The sequence below is a fragment of the Salpingoeca rosetta genome (genome assembly GCF_000188695.1).
Source record: "Salpingoeca rosetta unplaced genomic scaffold supercont1.43, whole genome shotgun sequence".
Lineage (NCBI taxonomy): Eukaryota > Choanoflagellata > Craspedida > Salpingoecidae > Salpingoeca > Salpingoeca rosetta.
In genome coordinates this window covers 36,034-54,506 of record NW_004754891.1, presented here as the reverse complement: position 1 = coordinate 54,506, position 18,473 = coordinate 36,034, and the positions used below count along the sequence as shown (strand labels likewise).

Genomic DNA, 18,473 nt, shown 5'->3' with positions numbered 1-18,473 from the left:
CCGGCACCTGATGATGACTTTGGGGAAGATGTCAAGGAACTCTTGGTGGTAGAAGATGCGGCCTGACAGCATGTGGTTGGTGTTGAGGGATTTGAAGCAGTGAGTAGATTGGATTGAACGCGAGCAAAATGTCACAAAGACATCATGCACACACATACATACACACGCACACATGGACTCACGGACGCACACAGACAGACAGACAGACAGACAGACAGACAGACAGACAGACAGACAGACACACACACACACACACACACGTCAGCAGTCAGACAGCACAGGATGGGGCCGCACTTGTCATGCTGCTTGCAAAGTCGCGTTGGTCCTGATTCGGAGATGAGGCAAGCAGTTGGATGTACATGAGCACCTCGTGGAACGCGCGGATGGCAAAGTGGAGCCGGCGCCCCCACAGCTGCCCGTCCACCGGGTACTGCTGCAGGCCCTGGTAGTACTCCTGCACAAACGACTGGATGTGGTCAATTGTCTGCTGCCCAAGACACGCGCTGGCGACGGGAGAAGACGAGGGGGAGACGGAGGGTGTGGTGCAGAGGGTACGGGAGAGTACGAGTGTGTGCGAATGAGTGGGCGAATGAGTGAGCGAATGCGTGAGTGCGCGTATGTGCGTGAGTGCGTGTGCGTGCATGTGTGTATGTGTCTGTGCGTGCGCGTATGTGCGCGCATGTATGTGTGTGTGTGTGTGTGTGTTTGTGGTGGTTGTACCAGCACGCGCGTGCGTGTTGTACGCTCGGTGAGCAAAGCAGTGGGTGCAGTGACGGGTGCGCGACAACTGCCAACACAACGACGCACCCAACGACGCTGACGGCGTAACCCTCTTCCTCGGAGATGGGAACACCATCGCGCTTCTTCTTCTGCAGGACCGTCTCCAGCTGCAGGCGATGGAACTCCATGAACAGTCTGCAGTGGCAGGTGGCGCGAGGGGTGCGGGATGGGTCAATGAATGACAGCAAGCGGCACCGAAAGAGACGAGGGAACGAGGCAGACGCGCAGATGAACAGAAAGAAAGAACGAAAGACAGGCAAACAAGCTTCCACATCTTGGCACGCGTGCGAACATGAACACATACATACGCTCACACGTACATGCACACATTCGCACGCGTGCGAGCATGAACACATGCATACGTTCACAAATACGTGCACACATGTCCACATGCACACAAAGCAACTCCACCTTCCACATAGACACAGTTGCGCAAGATGCTTCACCCACCTGATAAACTGGAGATAGTGCTTGCGGTCAGCGTGAATGAGTTCAAGGTCCTTCATCTCCATGCGTCGCAGCTCGTCCTCCACCAGCGGGATCACGCTGTTGAAGCAGTCTCGCACCACAGACACCGCGTGCTTGTACAGACACACGCGCACTGCCAGCGGGGACGTGTGCTTGCTCACTGCCTCTGCATCGACAATGGGTTTGCGCGCACGATGCGTCTTTCCTTCCTCGGAGATCTTCTCAGCGCGCCTCAGCACCGCAGAGGACACCACGCGCGTGCTTGTTGCTGCGCCGGCGACAGACTGCAGCTCAAAGGACCCGCCAAATCGCGTGTGCCGCGATCCGTACTGTCGTGTTCGCGTCTTCTTCTTCGCTGGTCGCCGCGCGTGTGTGCGGGTGGTGCCGCGTGGTGCTGCTGCAGGCCGAACGTTGGCTGCCATCGTGTTTGCACTGCTGTCATCATCGGTGTGCTCTGTGCTGGCGTGCGTCTTTGTTTCGTACACACACGAGTAGAGCGACTCGGCCGTCTGTTCGCGGTACAGCAGCATCAGGATCTCGAGCACAATCATCTTGAACGAATAGTACTGCAGTTTGCGGCAAAGGCGAGAGGGAGAGCGAGAGAGAGAGAGAGTGTGTGTGTGTGGTGGAAATGAGGGAGTTGGGGAGTATGCGAGCAGGCGTGCGATGGGAAATGGGAGACTGGCAATGCAGTGGCAAAAAAACACACATGTACATACACACACGCAGACACACACACACACACACACACACACACACACACACACACAGACACACACAGACACGTGTGTGTCAATTGGCAGCAACAGCAGCAGCAACAGCAACAGCAACAGCAGCAGCAGCACCTCTGTGATGTCGTGGCACATGCTCATGACGACATCGATGATGCCGCTCTCCTCCATGGCGCGGACAGCGCGGTCGTGCAGCGTCTCGGACCCGCCCGCGCTCTGGTGGTGGTGGTGGTGATGTACATGGTGGTGGTGGTGGTGGTGTTCAATGGGGGTGGTGAGAAGGAGGGTGCCTACACGCGCACACTGCCAAGTGAATAAGCAAACAAACAAAAGCACACACGCACGCACACACACACAATCACACAGGGCGGGAACGCACTGGTGGGTTTGGGGCGTGGAGGATGTTGCGAATGAGGGTGAGGATGAGCTCAATCATTGCGTTGTCCTGATCTGTCCTGTCCTCGGCCGTCAGCGGCTCATACAACAGCTGCAACAGCGCCCGCAGCGGCGCTACGTGTGCGAAACACGCGGTTGGCAGTGGCAAGCATGACATGTGAGCACGTGGTCATGCAAGTGCGTGTGTGAGTGCTCGTGTCTACATGTGTATGTGAACATGCGCAAAGTCGAGAGCACACAAGGAAAGAACTGAGCTGGGACGCGTGTAGCACTTGCTGCAGCGACAACAGCCACACGATACACACTGTGGCGTGTGCGTGTACCGTAGCAGTGGTAGCGAGCTGGTTGGCCCTCCTCCCGCTCCTCGGCGGTGGCCGTCATCTCATAGCTCTGCACAAATGCGTCCTTGTACTTTGTCAGGTACTCGTTCACCTGCGTGTACGCCAGCGTCTTCTCCAATCCAGCTGCAGGGTTGGGCGCGTTCAAGGAAGTGTGTGCGGGCGTGTATGTGTGCGTGTGTGTGTGCGTGCGTGTGCGTGTGCGTGTGCGTGTGTGTACGTGAGCACATGTGTGTTAGCAACGTTGCGCACTTCAGGGTGCATGAGGAGCAAAGAGCAAGTACTGCCACGTACCGAGGCTTTGGCCTTGTGTTTCGTATTGGAACACAATGTAAGCTGGTAGCGTCATTGCCGTCATGACTCTGGCGAGACCGTTGACGAGATCAGGTGGTGATCAGGTGGTGATCCGCTGGTGAGTGGATGGTTGGCAGTTTGTGGACAGGTGGCGAATCGGTGCATCAACCGCGCCCACGAGCACCTACCCACCCACCCACACAAACACACACACACACACATGCATACACGCGTGTAAAAGGTGCTCAACCTGCACAAGGTAGCGCACGGGATAAACGTACCTGAGCAGGGTGACCATCAGCTGCTTCTCGTTCTCGTCTGAAGCGTACTGGATCAGCAGCAGCATCAAGTCCTGCAAGCAGCAAATCAGCCGTGCATGCGAGAGTCGAGAGTCAAGCGTGACGTGAGTGAAAAGCAGGCTGTTGTAAACGTGATCAACCACACACACATTACACACACATGCGCGCGCACACACACACACATCTGCATACCTTTTGCAGAAACTCAAACTGGCCGAGCTGGCGGAGCACTGGTCGCTCGCTGTTGCGCACGTCGATGCGCAAGTTTCGCATGATGTCCTTCAACACCTCTGCAGCGTGCACAAGCAAAACGGTGAACGACACGCTGTGTTGAAAGATGATCCCTCCTCATCTCAAACATCCACAAACATCCACACACAGACACACAGACACACACAGACACACGCAGACACACAGACACACACAGACACACGCAGACACACACACAGACACACAGGCACACACACAGACACAGACACAGACACAAAGATACAGACACAGAGATACAAATGCACTGCCAATGGCGCCAACACAAGGACTGCAAGACAACACAAGGACTCTGCACGCGAACAACACGTCCACTCGCACATCAATTGTATCACCATGGCATTCTGCGCCTTTGCGGTACACGTCCGGTGTTGTTTCATCCACATCGCGCAACCCAAGTGCAGAGCACAGCTGAAGCAGGGCGTCCGCCCACTCCAGCGTGTCTCCCATCCTGCTGCTGTGGTGTGGTTGGTTGGCGGCAGTGTGCGCTCTCGCAGTCGTCTGTCTCCTCGCTCGTCCGCGTTGTCTGTTGTGTTTGAGTTTTGGCGCGCAGGGCGCAAGATTTATTGTGGATGAGTTCGTATGTATTTCTGCAATTCAAGGCAGACGATTTTTCGCTTAAATTTTCAGCTGATTACCGTGGTTGAAATTGAGGCGGGAAATTCGAAGCCTCGAAGTGGACGAAAGGGTGCGTTGTGGTTTTGGTGGCGCAAGGTGTGCCAGCGACGGCAGTGGGAGAGTGGCAACCACCACGCCAGCTTGCCCCAAGCCGGAAGCGGCGCTGTTCAAAGATCACTGTTCTTTGTCGTGCCCCTTTGCTTTGCTGTTGTGCTTTTGGTGTTTTTCCTTGGTTCCATGTGCACTCAAGCAGCGGTTGTGATGTGACCGTGCGGGTCTCCGTGTGCGTGGCAGTGCAACCACCGCCATCACTCGCCCACACAACTCACGCTCTCGGTTGCTTTCATAGGCGGAACTTGCTCCTGCACCGGGACGGTGCAAAGAACTACCAAAGCCACACACACACACGCACGACGTGACGAAGGCAAGTTTCAATTACAGCCGCACACACCCCTGGCGTCACGCGCGCGGCCACACACGCACCACACACAGACGCACACACACGCACCACACGCACACACACACGCACAGACAAAGAGTTGGTTGGGTGTGCGTGTGTTTCACTTCCCCATTGCCAGTGCCACTGCGCAGCTGACAACAAAACAAAACAACAGCAACTGCACCAACACCGTCAACAAGCTGTCGTTGTAGCGTCGCTCGTGTTGCTTCGGGATTGCTCTAGGCTTGCTCCTCACATAGCTACATTTCGCCAACCCCCCACGCACACGCACACACACACGCGCGCGCGCACTTCACCATCTCATATCACATATCCATTCACCATCCAAACAATTCCTTGTGTGTGTTTGCTCTCGGCCAATTCATTTCACAACATCCGCTCCACTCTATTGTATTGCGGGCGCGGTGTCTTTGATCGTTCCATGCACACCATCTTCATCAACTTCTGGTCACCATGATGTCGTCCTTTCTACGTAGGTTGCATGTTTAGTGTTGTGTGTGTTGCGATGTTGTGTGTGTGCAGTACTGTGTGTGTTGCGATGTTGTGTGGTGTTGTGTGTATTATGTGTGTATGTATGTTTCAGTGTTGTGCGTGAGTGTGTGCGAGTGTGTTGTGTATGTATGTGTGTATGTTGCGGAGTTGTGCATGCCATCACCATCAACATCAACAAAAGCATCTACATCAGCTCGCTGACACACACACACACACATACACACACACACACCTCAACTCAACTGATAAACACCCTCGTCGTGCGCGGCTCACATCAAGCAGCAGACCTCGAGTTGGGAGAATCCCTCGACGAGCTCTCCCACTATCTCTCTCGGTGAGTTCATGCAGCAAGTCCCCCTCCACACACGCACACACACTCTCTCCCTCTCACTCACTCACTCACTCACTCACTCTTGTTGTCTCTCACTCACTCTTGTTGTCTCTCCCACCCACCCACTCAATCATTCACACACACACACACACACACACACACACACACACACACACACACACACACACACACACACACACACACAAAACACCATCGCACCTCACCGGCCGCTGTAATCATAACCATCACAGGGGCAACACGATCGCGCTGGCGGACATGAACCGCGACTTCAACGAAGGCATTGACCCCATCCCGCCACTCGACCGCGCCACCCTCGGCGTGCCGCACTCATCACCATCTGCATCGTCATCGGAGGGCGTCACCTCTGCCAGCCGCCGCAGCATGCGCCGGTCAAAGCGCACCGCACATCGCCAGCACCAGCACCACCAGCACCAACAGGAGGAGCACGGGGTGCACGTATTCCAGCACCCACTGAGGCAGCAGGAGCACCGGGCGACCATGCACGGCTTGCAGTTTGAACACGAGCAGCAGCAGCAGCACATGTACGCAGCAGACGATGCGGTGTGCTCCATACCACCGCCACCACAACCGCCGTCTTCGCTGTCTGCAGCGGCCGCGACCACGCGTCACGGCAGCGAGCGGTCGCCCGTCTCCGGCCCACAGACATCAAACACCACACCAGAGGCGCTGAGCATGACGCCTACTGCTCTTGACTCGACCAGACAGCAGCAGCAGCAGCAGCAGCAGCAGCAGCAGCAGGAACAGCAGGACCAGCAGGAACAGCAGGACCAGCAGGAACAGCAAGAACAGGACCAGCAGCACAGGTATCAGTACACGCCCCGCATGACCACCCCGCACAGCAGCGCAACGACCTCGGCCCGGACGCGTGAGGCCTCAGGCTCGTTTGCAGCAGATACCGTATTCACTTTTGCAGATATCCCTGATTCACACCATCGCCATCCCCATTACCACGACAACAGCAGCGATCACGAGGGCCGTCCGCAAGTTCGCCAACAGCGGCAGGCGCCGTCCCGCGCAGCACGCCGCATCTTCGCTGGCGGTGATGACGACGGCAGCAGCAGAAACAGCAACGACCGGCACGATGTTGATGTTGGTATTGACGATGATGATGATGACGATGTTGGTGATAACGACAGCGACAACAGCAGCAGCGGCAGCAGCCACCGGCAGCACCTGTCGAGCCACGGTCTTGCCCTCGAGCCCCTGCCCATGTTCCACAGCCCAACGCTCCCCTCCGCCTCGTCGCCACCGGCCAGCGCCACCGTGAAGCAGGAGGTGGTGTCGCGCCCCCACACGCCATCCCGTCAGCGCATCACGGCACAGGGCGCACACGACGGCGCACGCCGACAGCAGCAGCAGCAGCAGCAGCACGGGTCATCCTCGTCACCATATCCAGTGGGTGGCGCTGTGCTGTACAGTCCTCTCACCCGCCCCTCTGGTCGCAGCAGCGGCGGCGGCGATGGCCGCGACACACCGGGCACCGAGATGGCAGCCAAGCGCTCCAAGCACGCAACAGGTGTGTGTGTGTGTATTTTCGTGTGTATGTGTGTGTGTGATTTGTGTGTGTGTGTGTGTGTGTGTTCTCATGCGTGCCTTCCTCTCTTTCCCCTCAAGCGTCGTCTGGTGGGCTTTTATGCAAAGGTGCCTCGTCTCACCACCACCACCACCACCACCATCACCAACCACGCGCTCACTGTGATGATTGTGCAGATCCACTGACGTCCTCGCCGAGCACGCGCGTGTCTGTGTCGTCGACCACCCCACACGACGTGTTCTCCGGCCAGCCGCCCAAGGTGGAGTGGTTTGTCAACGACAGCGAGACATGGCATCGCGTGTTTGACGCGAACATGAACGACCTCACCCCACCCGGTTTCCGCGTGGAGATGGACAAGGGCGTGCGCCGGTCTGCTGCAGACAACAGCTTCATCTGCCAGAAGAAGAACCACTTCCAGACCACCATCGCCGTCAAGATGGCCGGCGTTCCCGCGTTTGTCGCCACCAAGCACGGCATGATGAAGGTGGACGGCACGTACATCAACATGTACGGCATCAAGGTTGAGTCGCCAAACACCAAGGTGTCGCTCGAGCAGTCACAGTCCGACCGCACCAAGCGGCCCTTCAACCCCGTTGCCGTCCCAATCAAGCCAAACCAAGTCACAAAGAAGACGGTGTGTGTGCGTGTATGTGTGTGCGTGTGTGTGTTTGTGTTTGCGTGTTTGCATCGAGTTTCATCGATTGCTTCATCGATTGCTTCACGTTGCTTCACGTTGCTTCGTGTTGCATCGGTTGAGAGATCGTACGCCAGCGCAACAAGTGCATCTCCCTCATCGTTTTTCCCTCCCTCTTCAACACCACCGCCATCAGGTGCCGCGTCTGCACTTCTCCGAGACGACTGCCAACAACATGCGCAAGAAGGGGAAGCCGAACCCCGACCAGCGCTACTTCTCGCTCGTCGTCACGCTCGCTGCTCGCGTTGGCGCCGACCTCTACACCATTGCCTCGCACCGCTCCCAGCATCTCATCGTGCGCGCCTCAAACCCAGGACACTTTGAAACAGAGCCAAACACGGTGTGTTTTGTGTTTTGTGTTTTGTGTTTGTGTTTTGTGTTTGTGTGTTGTGTGTTTTGTGTTGTGTGTTGAGTGCTGAGTGCTGCGTTTGTTGTGTGTGGATTGGGTAGCAAGCCATCCCCGCATTCACGCCTTGCACTGCTGACCTCATCTTCCTACATGCCCCACTTGATCATCTGCATCGTCAACAGCACTGGTCCAGGGGTCAGACCCTCAACTCCGTCTACCACAACGGCGCTGTTGGCATCAACATCGACAGCCCCGATGAGGCCCTCTGTGTTCGCGGCAATCTCAGGTGCGACGTGCTGTTTTTAACTTGTTGTTCAAGTTGTTGGTGTTTAAGTTGTTGTTGTTTAAGTTGTTTAAGTCGTTGTTTAAGTTGTTTAAGTTGTTGTTGTTGTTGTTGTTGTTGTTGTTTAAGTTGTTTAAGTTGTTGTTGTGTAAGTAGTTGTTGGTTAAGTTGTTGTTGTGTAAGTAGTTGTTGTTTAAGTTGTTGTTGTTTAAGTTGTTGTTGTGGCGGTATCGTTGATGTAGCGAGTACTGTTAGTGCAATGTGGAGCTCACTAAAGCTCACACAAACATACACATGAACACACCCGCACAACCACACACATGTGCCCGCCATCAGGCTGTCTGGTGCTATCTATCAGCCCAGCGACCGCCGCATCAAACGAAACATTTCAGTCCGCGATGCAAGGGCGAGCCTTGATGCAATTCGACGCGTGCGCATGTACGACTACAAATTGCACGAGCAATATGCAAAAGACAACGACCGCGACGCTGAGGAGGTTCACGTTGGTCCACTCGCCCAGGAGCTGCGGACGGTGCTGCCGACGGCGGTGAAGGAGACGACGACTATGACGCTGTCTGACGGCACGACGATTGAAGACTTTCTCATCATTGACAAGGAGCGGCTGTTCATGGAGGCCGTGGCCGCCGTTCAAGCCCTCGCCCAGCACACGGTACGGTGATGTGTGTGTGTTTGTGTGTTTGTGTGTTTGTGTGTTCGGTGTGTAGTTATGTGTGCTGCTGGGTGTATGTTCTTATGTGATGAGGTACGACAATTCCCACGCGAACAGCGTTGATCGCCAGTCACACTCACCACCACCACAACCACAACCACAACCACCGCGACACATCCCATGGGCGCATGTGCAGGACGGGCTTGAGCGTCGCCTGCAGGATCTCGAGACGAAGTTGTCCACGGCACCACCGCGGGTGTCCCCGTGTCTGTCGTGGGCGGCGGTTGGTGCGGGCGTCGCCGCTGCTGCGGGGCTCTTTGCAGTGGCCTTCCGCCCCCGCTAAACAAACAACCCAACCAACAAACAATCACACTAACAACGACAGCAACGACCACCAGCACACACATATTTGCACTGCACCCTGGCAACCACGGTGCTCGCAGTAGAAAGGCGGTCTTGTGCACGTCGCGCTCGCTCTCTCAATCTTTATTTGTTCCAACTTGATGTCCTGGTTTCAACCAGTCAGCACGCTGGTGCTCTGCAGTTTTGTTTTGTTGGCGAGAGACACGTCTCGTGGTGTGTCGTTGTCAGTGTTGAGGTCTTGCTTGCGTGCATGCACCACATGCATCTGCCCATGTGTGTCTGTGTGTGTGTGTGTGTGTCAGGTGAAGCCCCTTCTTCCAGTGCGACTGCTTCCTGTCTTTCCTGTGCCTTTGCGTGTTCCGTTGCTTTCGTCTCTGAATGCCCTGTTATTGAGTGGTTAATTGCCTGCTTCAAGCGTAGCTGTTTGGGAGCAAGGGATGTTTGCACACTTCCTCTTGCCTCTTTTTCTTTTCTGGTCAGTAATTGGCCCTTCCCTTCCCCTGATTTCCTTCCTTCCTTCTTTCCTTCAGTCATCATTTGTAATGAAACCAACAGCTCTGACCGTCACATCACCACATCACAATCACAACAGCATTAACGACAGGGTGCACATGGCGCGCTTGTTGTGTGTTTGTTGCGCGTGTGCAATCGGGGGTGTGCTCACACAATCGTCTCCAGCTCCTTTGCATACGTGAGCGTGCGGTCAATGATCTGCGTGTGTGTTTTGTATGTGTGTATGTGTGTATGTGTGTATGTGTGTGTGAGTGTGTGAGTGAGTGAGTGTGTGAGTGAGTGTGTGAGTGTGCGTGCGTGTATGAGTGTGTATGAGTGAGTGAGTGAGAGAGTGTGTGTGGGAGTGTGAGTGTGTGTGAGTGTGTGTGTGTGTATGAGTGTGTTTGGTGCTTCTGTGATGCAAGAATCAATACAACAAGGCCCAAGACAACAGGCGGTTGCAGGAGCTATGCGTACGGTGTTTGTTTGCAGGCCCGTTGTCGTCTCATGCATGTGTGGAAAGTGCACCGTGTCGCCCTGCACGTCCCAGTCGGGGTGCTGCGACGAGAGAGGGAGAGAGAGGACAGGGAGCACAGGGTTAATTGCGAATGACATGCTGCGAGGCGTCAAGGATACAGAGCGTGAGCGAACGGACAGACACAGACACAGGCACACAGACACACAGACACACAGACACACACACATGCAGACACACAGACACACACACAGATACCACCACCACTGGCTTTACGCGAAAATGCACACACCGCCTTGATGATGGTGTCAATCTCTGCGTCGGACGGGGTGTACAGGAGCGACTTGAGCTCCTCCAGCTTCAGCGAATCGTACGCAGACTCGCAGCACGACGCAATCTCATGCCTGCAGGCAACCACAAGCCCGCATGGTTTAGCGGTGGGGGCGAGGCAGGTTGTGTGTGTGTGTGTGTATGTGTGTGTGCCTGCCTGTATGTCTGTACTGCGCATCGCGAACACGATGACACTACAATGTAGCAACGGCAACACCTAAATTAAACCCGGCACACAACACACACACACACGCTCACAGATGGCTACCTGATGGTGCCCATGAGTTTGTGGAGGAAGAGGTTGTATGACTGGGACGGCGCGCTCTCCTGTGCGAGGTGCACCTTGTTGTACGAGCCCTCCATCAAGTACTGGCAGCAAGCGACAACAAAAGGAAGCGCACGACAGCACGTGAGCGTGTGTGAGCGTGTGTGAGCGTGCGTGCGTGCGTGTGTGTGTGTGTGTGTGTGTAGCAGCGACTGTAGGCACGGCGTACCTGCTCCAGCTCCACGGGGTGGCGGATGTATGTGTTCTCTTGGATGAGCGTTGTGTCCAACCGCTCAAGCGCCTGACACACACACACACACACACACACACACACACACACACACAGAGCAGCGCATAAAAAAAAACGGCACAACGCAGGGTGCATCGTGAACGCAGACCAAAGGCGTGTGTATGTGCTCGTACAGAGGCAGATCACGGCAGCAGAACCACCGTGGCATCGATCTGTCTGTCTTGCCAGAAGTAGACACTGCACGACTCGTGCCAGCGTTGTTGCTGCTCGCCTACCGTGTGAAAGTCGGCGATGCGGTTCTGGGAGAGGAGATGCATGAGGTCCAGGCCAAGGAGCTCGTACATGAACGACGACTCCGGCATCTTGGATCTGATGCGGCGTGATCATGCCAGCAAAGGCGGGTGAACGAACGAGGGATGAGTGCAAGGGCGGCGAATGAAGGGATGGCCAAAGGATGGTGCATGAAGGGATGCCTTTGTGGTGCAAGGACTTGCAGTTGAATTGAAGCAGCACAAACAACCACAAGCACAGAGTGTCAACATGGTCATTGTGGTGCGCAGAGCAACGACGCGACGCACGCAACAAACTCACGCAAAGTCGAAGTAGTACACTTTGAGCTGCTTCATGTAGCGCTCAAAGGTGGCGGCGTCCTCCTTCTCAATGGCCCAGAAGGCGCCAATTTCCAGGGAGTCACGCGCAAGCACGAGCTCCTTCACCTTGACCTCCTCATCTTCAGACGGGAACAGCGAGATCTCCGTCAGCGCAATCTGATTCCGTGTGTGCGTGTGTTGTTGTTGTTGTTGTTGTTGTTGTTGTTGTTGTTGTTGTTGTTGTTGTTGTTGTTGTTGTTGTTGTTGTTGTTGTTGTTGTTTGGTTAGTGATAGCGAAGGACGGCAAAGATGAGCAGTAAGCGTTTGTTTGACGCACGCACACACGAAGACACAATGGACACACATGCACACCAACACACACACACACACACACACAAATGCACACCAACACACACACAAATGCACACACCTTCATTTGTGTGAGGAGACTCTGACACTCGTCGAGCTTGCGTGCGCGCCACGCCTCGCGCAGCTTCTCATACACGGCCTGAGCCTTTTCAGCCATGGCTGGAACTGTGGTGTGTGTGAGTGAGTGTGTGGCGACGGAGCGAAGGGGAGGTGGAGGACGTGGATGAGGAAGACAGCGAGCAGTGGTGGTGGTGGTGTCGACAGTTGATGGTTTGGTTGGTTGATGAACAACGGAAAGAAGTGAAGAAATGGAGAGGCGACACGACACACAAAAAGATAGCAGGGCGATGGACGGCGTTGAGGAACGATTGCAAGCACTGCGCTTGGCAGAGGTTGTTTGTGTGTGTGTGTGTGTGTGTGTGTGTGTGTGTGTGTGTGTGTGTGTGTGTGTGTGTGTGTGTGTGTGGTGCATGGCAGCACCGCAGCTCACGAACCTCTTTTGCACCTACACAGGAATGCTTTGAAGGAACACAAACCGCACTGGATCGAAAGGATTACGAGCAGGTGTGTGTATGTGTGTGTGCGTATGTGTGCACGCTCGTTGGTTTGATCCCCGCAGGCATTGATCTCCATTCCGTTCTCACAACCCCAACGCAACATTGCATGTCTTTATGCACTAGGCTGCCGTGTATCTGCACAGATACCTGAGTTTGAGCACAGACGCCATTGCAGCCAACCCGGACCGGCAGCTGGACCGCGCCCGCGTGCATTTGCTCGAGCACTTGCGGCAGCAGTGCTCTGATGCCAGGCAGAACGACGACGAGGCAGAATTCAAGAAGTGTGTCCATGTGTGCGTGTGTGCGTGTGTGTGTGTGTGTGTGCGTGTGTGCGCGCGTGTGTGTGTGTGTGTGTGTGTGTGTGTGTGTGTGTGTGTGTGTGTGTGTGTGTGTGTGTGTGTATCTGTGCGTGTGTGTGTGTATGCGTGAGTGTGTGTGTGTGTGCGATATAGGTTGTGTCCAGGATCATAGGTTGCACATGCACACAATATGCCAATTCCAGTAACAGTTTTGAGTGTCGCCCTCACGTCCAATCCTACGTCACCATCGCCCGTCCATCTTTTCGGTCTGCAGGTGGCTGAAGTACTTCCCAATGATTCACGCACACGACGAAGGACTGCAGCAAGTGAAGGAGTTTCTCCAGCAGAGGGTACGTCGTGCCGTGTCAAGGCTTTGCGTGAGTGAGCTGTTTGATTCGCTGACGCCACATGCACGCACACGCGTACGTACACGCGCACTGGTAACCTCTGTCTGTCGCTCATGTACTTGCTTGGGTGTTCAGATATCCACGCAGCCAGCGGCAGCGAGTGAGGAGGAGACTGACACAGGTGAGCAGGCATGCATCATGGCCAATCTGTCGTGCTGTAACGTTGTCTCATCGCAATCGACAGTACTCACCTCGTTGCGTTCTGCTGTGATGCCGTGTTGACGTGTTTTGCCCTGGTTCATTGCATCGAGCAGAGAGCGACACGCAGTTTGTGAACCGGATCAAGCGGCTGCTGAACAGGGTCGCTGAGGAGATTGAGGGCTTTCTCGCGAGCATCGACACACACTTTGGTCTGCTCGTGGCGCGTGTGCGTGTGTGTGTGTGTTTGTGTGTATGGATATTTGTGCGTGCGTGCATGTGTGTTTGTTTGTGTATTTGGACATTTGTGTGTGTTTGTTTGTTTGTGTATTTGGATATTTGTGTGTGTGTGTGTGTGTGTGTGTGTGTGTGGGTGTGTGTGTGTGTGTGTGTGTACGTGTGTAATCATTCATGTGTGTGGGTGTGTGTGCCATGCATTCATTTACACACATGTGCGCGTTTGTGTTTGCCCTCTCTATCACTGCCTCACGCCTCATCGTGCAACATGCTGCAACACGTCACGCCCTGCGTCTCCAAGGCCCCGGCTACACGTTCCAGCTGCTGTCGGAGCTGCAGCTGTCCATCGACGCGTGCGCACTGGCGATTGTCGACGAGTTTGTCAGCTACCGGCAGCTGGAGGAAAAGGTGCGGGCGACCCTGCTGCTGATGCTGCGGTGGGGGAGGAATAGTTGAGGAGGAACACACTCACATACACACATACACATCCACATATCTACACACACACACACACATACACACACTCACAAACACACATACGCAAACATACTCACATACACACACACGTTCGCCGCCTCACGTTGTGGACGATCCCAGGCCCAAACGGCGGAGGAAGACGTTGATCCGCAGTTGGTTGACACGATAGCATCTGAGCTGGCGTTTGTCATCCAGCCCCTCGCCCTCTTCATGCGATTCGTCGACCTGCGAGCAGAGGTCCGCCCGCCGTGCGCATGTGCTTGCATTTGTGTCCGTGTGCGTGTGTGTGCATATGTGTGTGTGTGTGTGTCCATGTGTTTGTCTATGTGTGTAAATGGGCGTGTTTGGTTATGTGTGTGTGTGTGGTTGACGCTGTTCGCCGCGTGACGAAATTTGTGTTTGCGTTTGCTTCTGCCTCTTTTCGACCATCAGACGGACGTGCAGGCGTACATGGAGGCAGAGAGCAAAGGTCCGATCATATATGCTGTCTTGATTCGTGTGATGGCACCCGCTTGTTTGCACACTCACGTGAACTTTGCACACAGCCACACACACATGCACACACACACACATGCACACACACACAGATACCGTTGTGCGCGCACGTATTTTCAAACACACACACACACACACACACACACACACACACACACACACACACACACACACACACACACACACACAACAGGAGAGGCGACCGCGCGGTTTCCGGACGGAAGTGCCAGTGCCGGAAACATTCGCCGCTCCAGCAAATTGAGTCGTCGCACAGATGAACTAAACGCATTCTATGTCGTCCTCGAACAGAAGTTCCTTAAGAGCAGCGTCAACATGGTGGGTGGTGTGTGGATACACATGAACAACTGCGTGCGTGAGTGCATGCGTGAGCATGTGTGTGCGTGTGTGTGAGCATATGTGTGTGTGTGTGTGTGTGTGAGCATATGTGTGTGTGTGTGTGTGAGCATATGTGTGTGTGTGTGTGTCCATTCAACTGCGGGACGCCCTCATCATCGTCATCCACCCCCAACAGGCGCTGTGTGAGGATGAGCTCGACACGTCCCAGGAGTTTCCAATCACAAAAGCCGTCGAAGACGTTCTCTTCATCTGTCAAAAGTGCACCAGGTGCGTTCTGTGTGTGTGTGTGTGCACGTATCTGCACAAGCGCCAGCTGCTGCATGTTCGTCTTGCCCATCATCTCTGACCACACAAGTCCACCCCTCACGTGATGCGCGCTTGCGTGTCCCTGTGCAGGCGCGCGTTCTTGACTGTGAGTGAAGTCACCACAAGTTCAACCCTCAACCATGTTGGGTAAGGATGCATCAGCTCGTGCCTGCACGCACGCACTGTATCGCGCCACTACATAACCCTTTCGGGTCTGCATCAGACCTCACAACACACGATCCCCGCGCCCTCACTCTCCACCATCGTCTTTACATCCTCTCTTCCACCACCACATCCATCACCAGCACGTGCATGATTGAGGACCTGCTCTCCTATCTTGAACAGCGAATGCTCAACGCCGCAAACAAGAAGTGCGTGTGACAGACATGCTGAGAGCGAGAGAGACAGAGAGAGAGAGAGAGAGAAAGTGTGTGTATGTGTGCTTTGTATGTGTGTTGTGCCGTTGCACACGACCGTGTTTACACCTCCGACCAACACCTCACAATGTGTGTGTGCAGGGTGGATGCCAAGTCGTGGCAGGGCCAGCTCCAGCGCGGCCTCTCGTTGGCCACGCGCGGGGCGGCCGGCGACGATGGCGAGGACGAACACAACATCGCCGCCCTCCCACGACACGTCAGTTGCTGGGGGACCGTGGCTTGCTGTGGCACAGGGAACAGGGGGGCGCTTGGCATGTGCGTGCCTGATGCCTTGCGACATGCACACATTCGCTCTCAACTTGTGACACACACGCACACACACACACACACACACACACACACCCCGCCACCACCATGATCACCACCACCACCATGACCACCACAGGTTTGGGTGAATGATCTGCAGCTGTTCCTCGAACTCGTCCCAAAGTACAAATCCGCGACCGCCGTGAGTGGCACTGATACCCGTGCTCCTTGAACGTGGACGGCGCTGTGATGCGGTGTGCACGTGCTTGCCTGCATGGCTAATTCTTCCTCGCTCATCCCACCAAGCCTCCTGTGCTCTCCACACCTTTCCTCCCTCGCAACTCACCGCTGCTGTATTCGGCCTGCGCTTCGTGCAGGCGGCAAATGAGCGGCTGGCGACGCGATGGAGCTCACAGGAGCACAACAAGCTGATGGTAGTGTCGTGATGTGCGCACAGTCTTCATTGTGCCTGCAGTGATCCTTGTGTATGACCACGCTGCACACTTCATTTGTGCTGCCCACCCAACACTCCATATCCCACCACGAGCACACAAGAATTGTCGTTCGTTTTGGTTGAATTTTGTCTTCTCACCGCTTGGCCGTGTGCTCCGTGTGCTGTGACCAGACGGTGATTGAGAACAACGTGCAGGAGGCTGTTGAAGTGGCACAGCGCTATCGTGACGTGAGTCAATGTTGAGCTTCTCTGATGTGACATGTGTTGGCACAGAGCACACACACACATACGCACACACGCGCGCGCACACACACTCACACACACGCACACACGCGCGCGCACACACACTCACACACTCACACACTCACACACTCACACACTCACACACACACACACACACACTCACACACTCACACACACCACCACCACCACCACCTCCACCACTACCATACAGGTTGGCGTGGACAAGTTGGCGAGTAGCAGCGTGTCTTCGAAGCTGAAGGGGCTCATCAACCTCCTCCCTTACGCGGACTTTGACTTGTCAGAGGTGAGCGGGCTGTGCCTGCAAGCATTGCAGTGAAGGTTGGGAATGGACAAAAGGACAAGTCATGCAAGTGCTGTGGGTGCTGAGATTGCAATCTCACGCAGTTCTTACACGCTGTGTGTCGCGTCTGCCCGTGCACTGGTGACGCAGGCGGCGTTTGATGACATGGACGACACGACGGAAGGCATGTACACCCTCATTGCAATGATTGAAGCAACAGTTGAAGAGCACAAGGTGATGAACAATGGCGGTGTCACGGGCTGCTGCTGTGGTGTTGCTTGGCGCGTCATGTGGCTATGTGTTGCAAAGCGTGAGCGCTTGGGGACACAAGTCGTTCACTTGATTCATCACATGTGTGTGTGTGTGTGTGCAGGGCGTGTTGCTGCCTGGTGCATTTAGCGCGTGGGCAATTGCGTTCACAGAGAAGATTGCATCAGCGCTGGAGACCAAGATCATCGGAGGGAAATACAACTTGGTATGTGTGTGTGTGTGTGTGTGTGTGTGTGTGTGTGTGTGTGTGTGTGTGTGTGTGTGTGTGTGTGTGTGTGTGTGTGTGTGTGTGTGTGTGTGTTTGTGTCGCAGACGCATTTTGTGTTCATGCACGGGTGTACGTGTCGACGTTGCCGGAGAGGCTGGTCCAGCTGATTGCAATTCATGCGCTGCATTGCACCACCTTATCCCTCCGCCTTGCACTGTTTCCCGTGTGGCAGCTCGGTGGCCTGCAGTTGGAGAAGGACATGACGGAGCTGTCGACCCGCGTGTCGGATGCGGTGATGTGGCCCGTGACAGACCGCTTCCATCGCATCAACCGCATGTGTCTGCTCCTCACGCTCGACCGCGTGCACGCCGTGTACGACTACTACGATGCTGGTGCTGCCAACTGGAACCTCTCCCCAGATGAGGTTGTCTCCATCCTCACGCGAAGGTCAGCAGCATGCGGTTGTCTGTGTCTGTGTGTGTGTGTGTGTGTGTGTGTGTGTGCGCGTGTGTGTGTGTGTGTGTGTGTGTGTGTGTGTCTCCGTCTGTGTGTGTGTGTGTGTGTCTGTCTGTATGTGTTTGTGTGACTGGAACTGCGTGAATGGTGTGAACGGTGTGAATTCTTGTCACTTCGTGTGTACACGCGCGTGTGTGCCTGTGTTTCTGTGCACCTGTGCGTGCACTTGCATGTGCACTGGGCCAGCTCACATGCCGCCACTCCCTGCCTCCTCCTCATGCATGGTGTGCAGAGTTGACTTTGATGCTGAGGACCTGGACAAGTTGAAGATATGAGAGATGACGATGAGCACGTGTGATTGTGTTGTTTTCATGCGATAACATAAACCATTCATTCCCCACACAA

General features: G+C 55.1%; 4 protein-coding genes across 4 annotated transcripts in view; 2 read left to right on the top strand and 2 right to left on the bottom strand.

The window, feature by feature from the left end:
* The window catches only part of PTSG_13166 (uncharacterized protein), a 9,768-nt gene extending 5,635 nt beyond the window's left edge, over nt 1-4,133 (bottom strand). Inside the window, exons 1-11 of the mRNA XM_004987598.1 lie at nt 3,909-4,133; nt 3,499-3,596; nt 3,289-3,359; nt 3,008-3,075; nt 2,699-2,839; nt 2,359-2,489; nt 2,094-2,195; nt 1,231-1,814; nt 808-915; nt 295-503; nt 8-62 (exon numbers count right to left, since the gene is read on the bottom strand). Coding sequence (XP_004987655.1) covers nt 8-62; nt 295-503; nt 808-915; nt 1,231-1,814; nt 2,094-2,195; nt 2,359-2,489; nt 2,699-2,839; nt 3,008-3,075; nt 3,289-3,359; nt 3,499-3,596; nt 3,909-4,023 — 1,682 coding nt within the window. The 5' untranslated portion in view covers nt 4,024-4,133. The remainder of the gene's footprint in view (nt 1-7; nt 63-294; nt 504-807; nt 916-1,230; nt 1,815-2,093; nt 2,196-2,358; nt 2,490-2,698; nt 2,840-3,007; nt 3,076-3,288; nt 3,360-3,498; nt 3,597-3,908) is intronic.
* Nucleotides 4,134-4,735: 602 nt separating this feature from the next.
* On the top strand, nt 4,736-9,970 carry PTSG_11293 (uncharacterized protein). Its single transcript, XM_004987597.1, has 8 exons — nt 4,736-5,123; nt 5,426-5,477; nt 5,726-7,032; nt 7,227-7,684; nt 7,881-8,084; nt 8,276-8,379; nt 8,713-9,046; nt 9,243-9,970. The coding sequence occupies exons 1-8, from the start codon at nt 5,105-5,107 to the stop codon at nt 9,387-9,389; spliced, it is 2,625 nt and encodes an 874-aa protein (XP_004987654.1). The 5' UTR covers nt 4,736-5,104; the 3' UTR covers nt 9,390-9,970.
* Nucleotides 9,930-12,480, bottom strand: PTSG_11292 (uncharacterized protein). The gene is made up of 8 exons (XM_004987596.1): nt 12,242-12,480; nt 11,813-11,988; nt 11,497-11,590; nt 11,201-11,272; nt 10,975-11,075; nt 10,669-10,780; nt 10,379-10,459; nt 9,930-10,120 (listed from the first exon to the last, which is right to left on the bottom strand). Exons 1-8 carry the CDS (start codon nt 12,335-12,337, stop codon nt 10,070-10,072), a joined length of 783 nt encoding a protein of 260 aa, XP_004987653.1. The 5' UTR covers nt 12,338-12,480; the 3' UTR covers nt 9,930-10,069.
* A 211-nt stretch (nt 12,481-12,691) lies between these two features.
* PTSG_11291 (uncharacterized protein) lies at nt 12,692-18,450 on the top strand. The gene is made up of 21 exons (XM_004987595.1): nt 12,692-12,744; nt 12,861-13,018; nt 13,311-13,386; nt 13,519-13,564; nt 13,698-13,793; nt 14,120-14,226; nt 14,416-14,532; nt 14,728-14,764; nt 14,984-15,126; nt 15,323-15,414; nt 15,544-15,600; nt 15,759-15,824; nt 15,972-16,086; nt 16,276-16,338; nt 16,514-16,570; nt 16,762-16,818; nt 17,045-17,137; nt 17,285-17,368; nt 17,508-17,609; nt 17,845-18,059; nt 18,361-18,450. The coding sequence occupies exons 3-21, from the start codon at nt 13,330-13,332 to the stop codon at nt 18,401-18,403; spliced, it is 1,647 nt and encodes a 548-aa protein (XP_004987652.1). The 5' UTR covers nt 12,692-12,744; nt 12,861-13,018; nt 13,311-13,329; the 3' UTR covers nt 18,404-18,450.
* Nucleotides 18,451-18,473: the final 23 nt, after the last annotated feature.

What these genes read in the sequence shown, in the direction of transcription:
- PTSG_11293 (XM_004987597.1), top strand. An exon ending in CTCTCCCACTATCTCTCTCG is followed by an intron (nt 5,478 to 5,725) that starts GTGAGTTCATGC and finishes TAACCATCACAG; the next exon opens with GGGCAACACGATCGCGCTGG. An exon ending in ACCAAGTCACAAAGAAGACG is followed by an intron (nt 7,685 to 7,880) that starts GTGTGTGTGCGT and finishes CACCGCCATCAG; the next exon opens with GTGCCGCGTCTGCACTTCTC.
- PTSG_11292 (XM_004987596.1), bottom strand. Translation starts at nt 12,337, where the DNA reads ATGGCTGAAAAGGCTCAGGCCGTGTATGAGAAGCTGCGCGAGGCGTGG. An exon ending in GTCTCCTCACACAAATGAAG is followed by an intron (nt 11,989 to 12,241) that starts GTGTGTGCATTT and finishes ACACGGAATCAG; the next exon opens with ATTGCGCTGACGGAGATCTC. An exon ending in AAACTCATGGGCACCATCAG is followed by an intron (nt 10,781 to 10,974) that starts GTAGCCATCTGT and finishes GGTTGCCTGCAG; the next exon opens with GCATGAGATTGCGTCGTGCT.
- PTSG_11291 (XM_004987595.1), top strand. Translation starts at nt 13,330, where the DNA reads ATGATTCACGCACACGACGAAGGACTGCAGCAAGTGAAGGAGTTTCTC. An exon ending in TCGCCGCCCTCCCACGACAC is followed by an intron (nt 16,087 to 16,275) that starts GTCAGTTGCTGG and finishes TGACCACCACAG; the next exon opens with GTTTGGGTGAATGATCTGCA. An exon ending in TGGCACAGCGCTATCGTGAC is followed by an intron (nt 16,819 to 17,044) that starts GTGAGTCAATGT and finishes ACTACCATACAG; the next exon opens with GTTGGCGTGGACAAGTTGGC.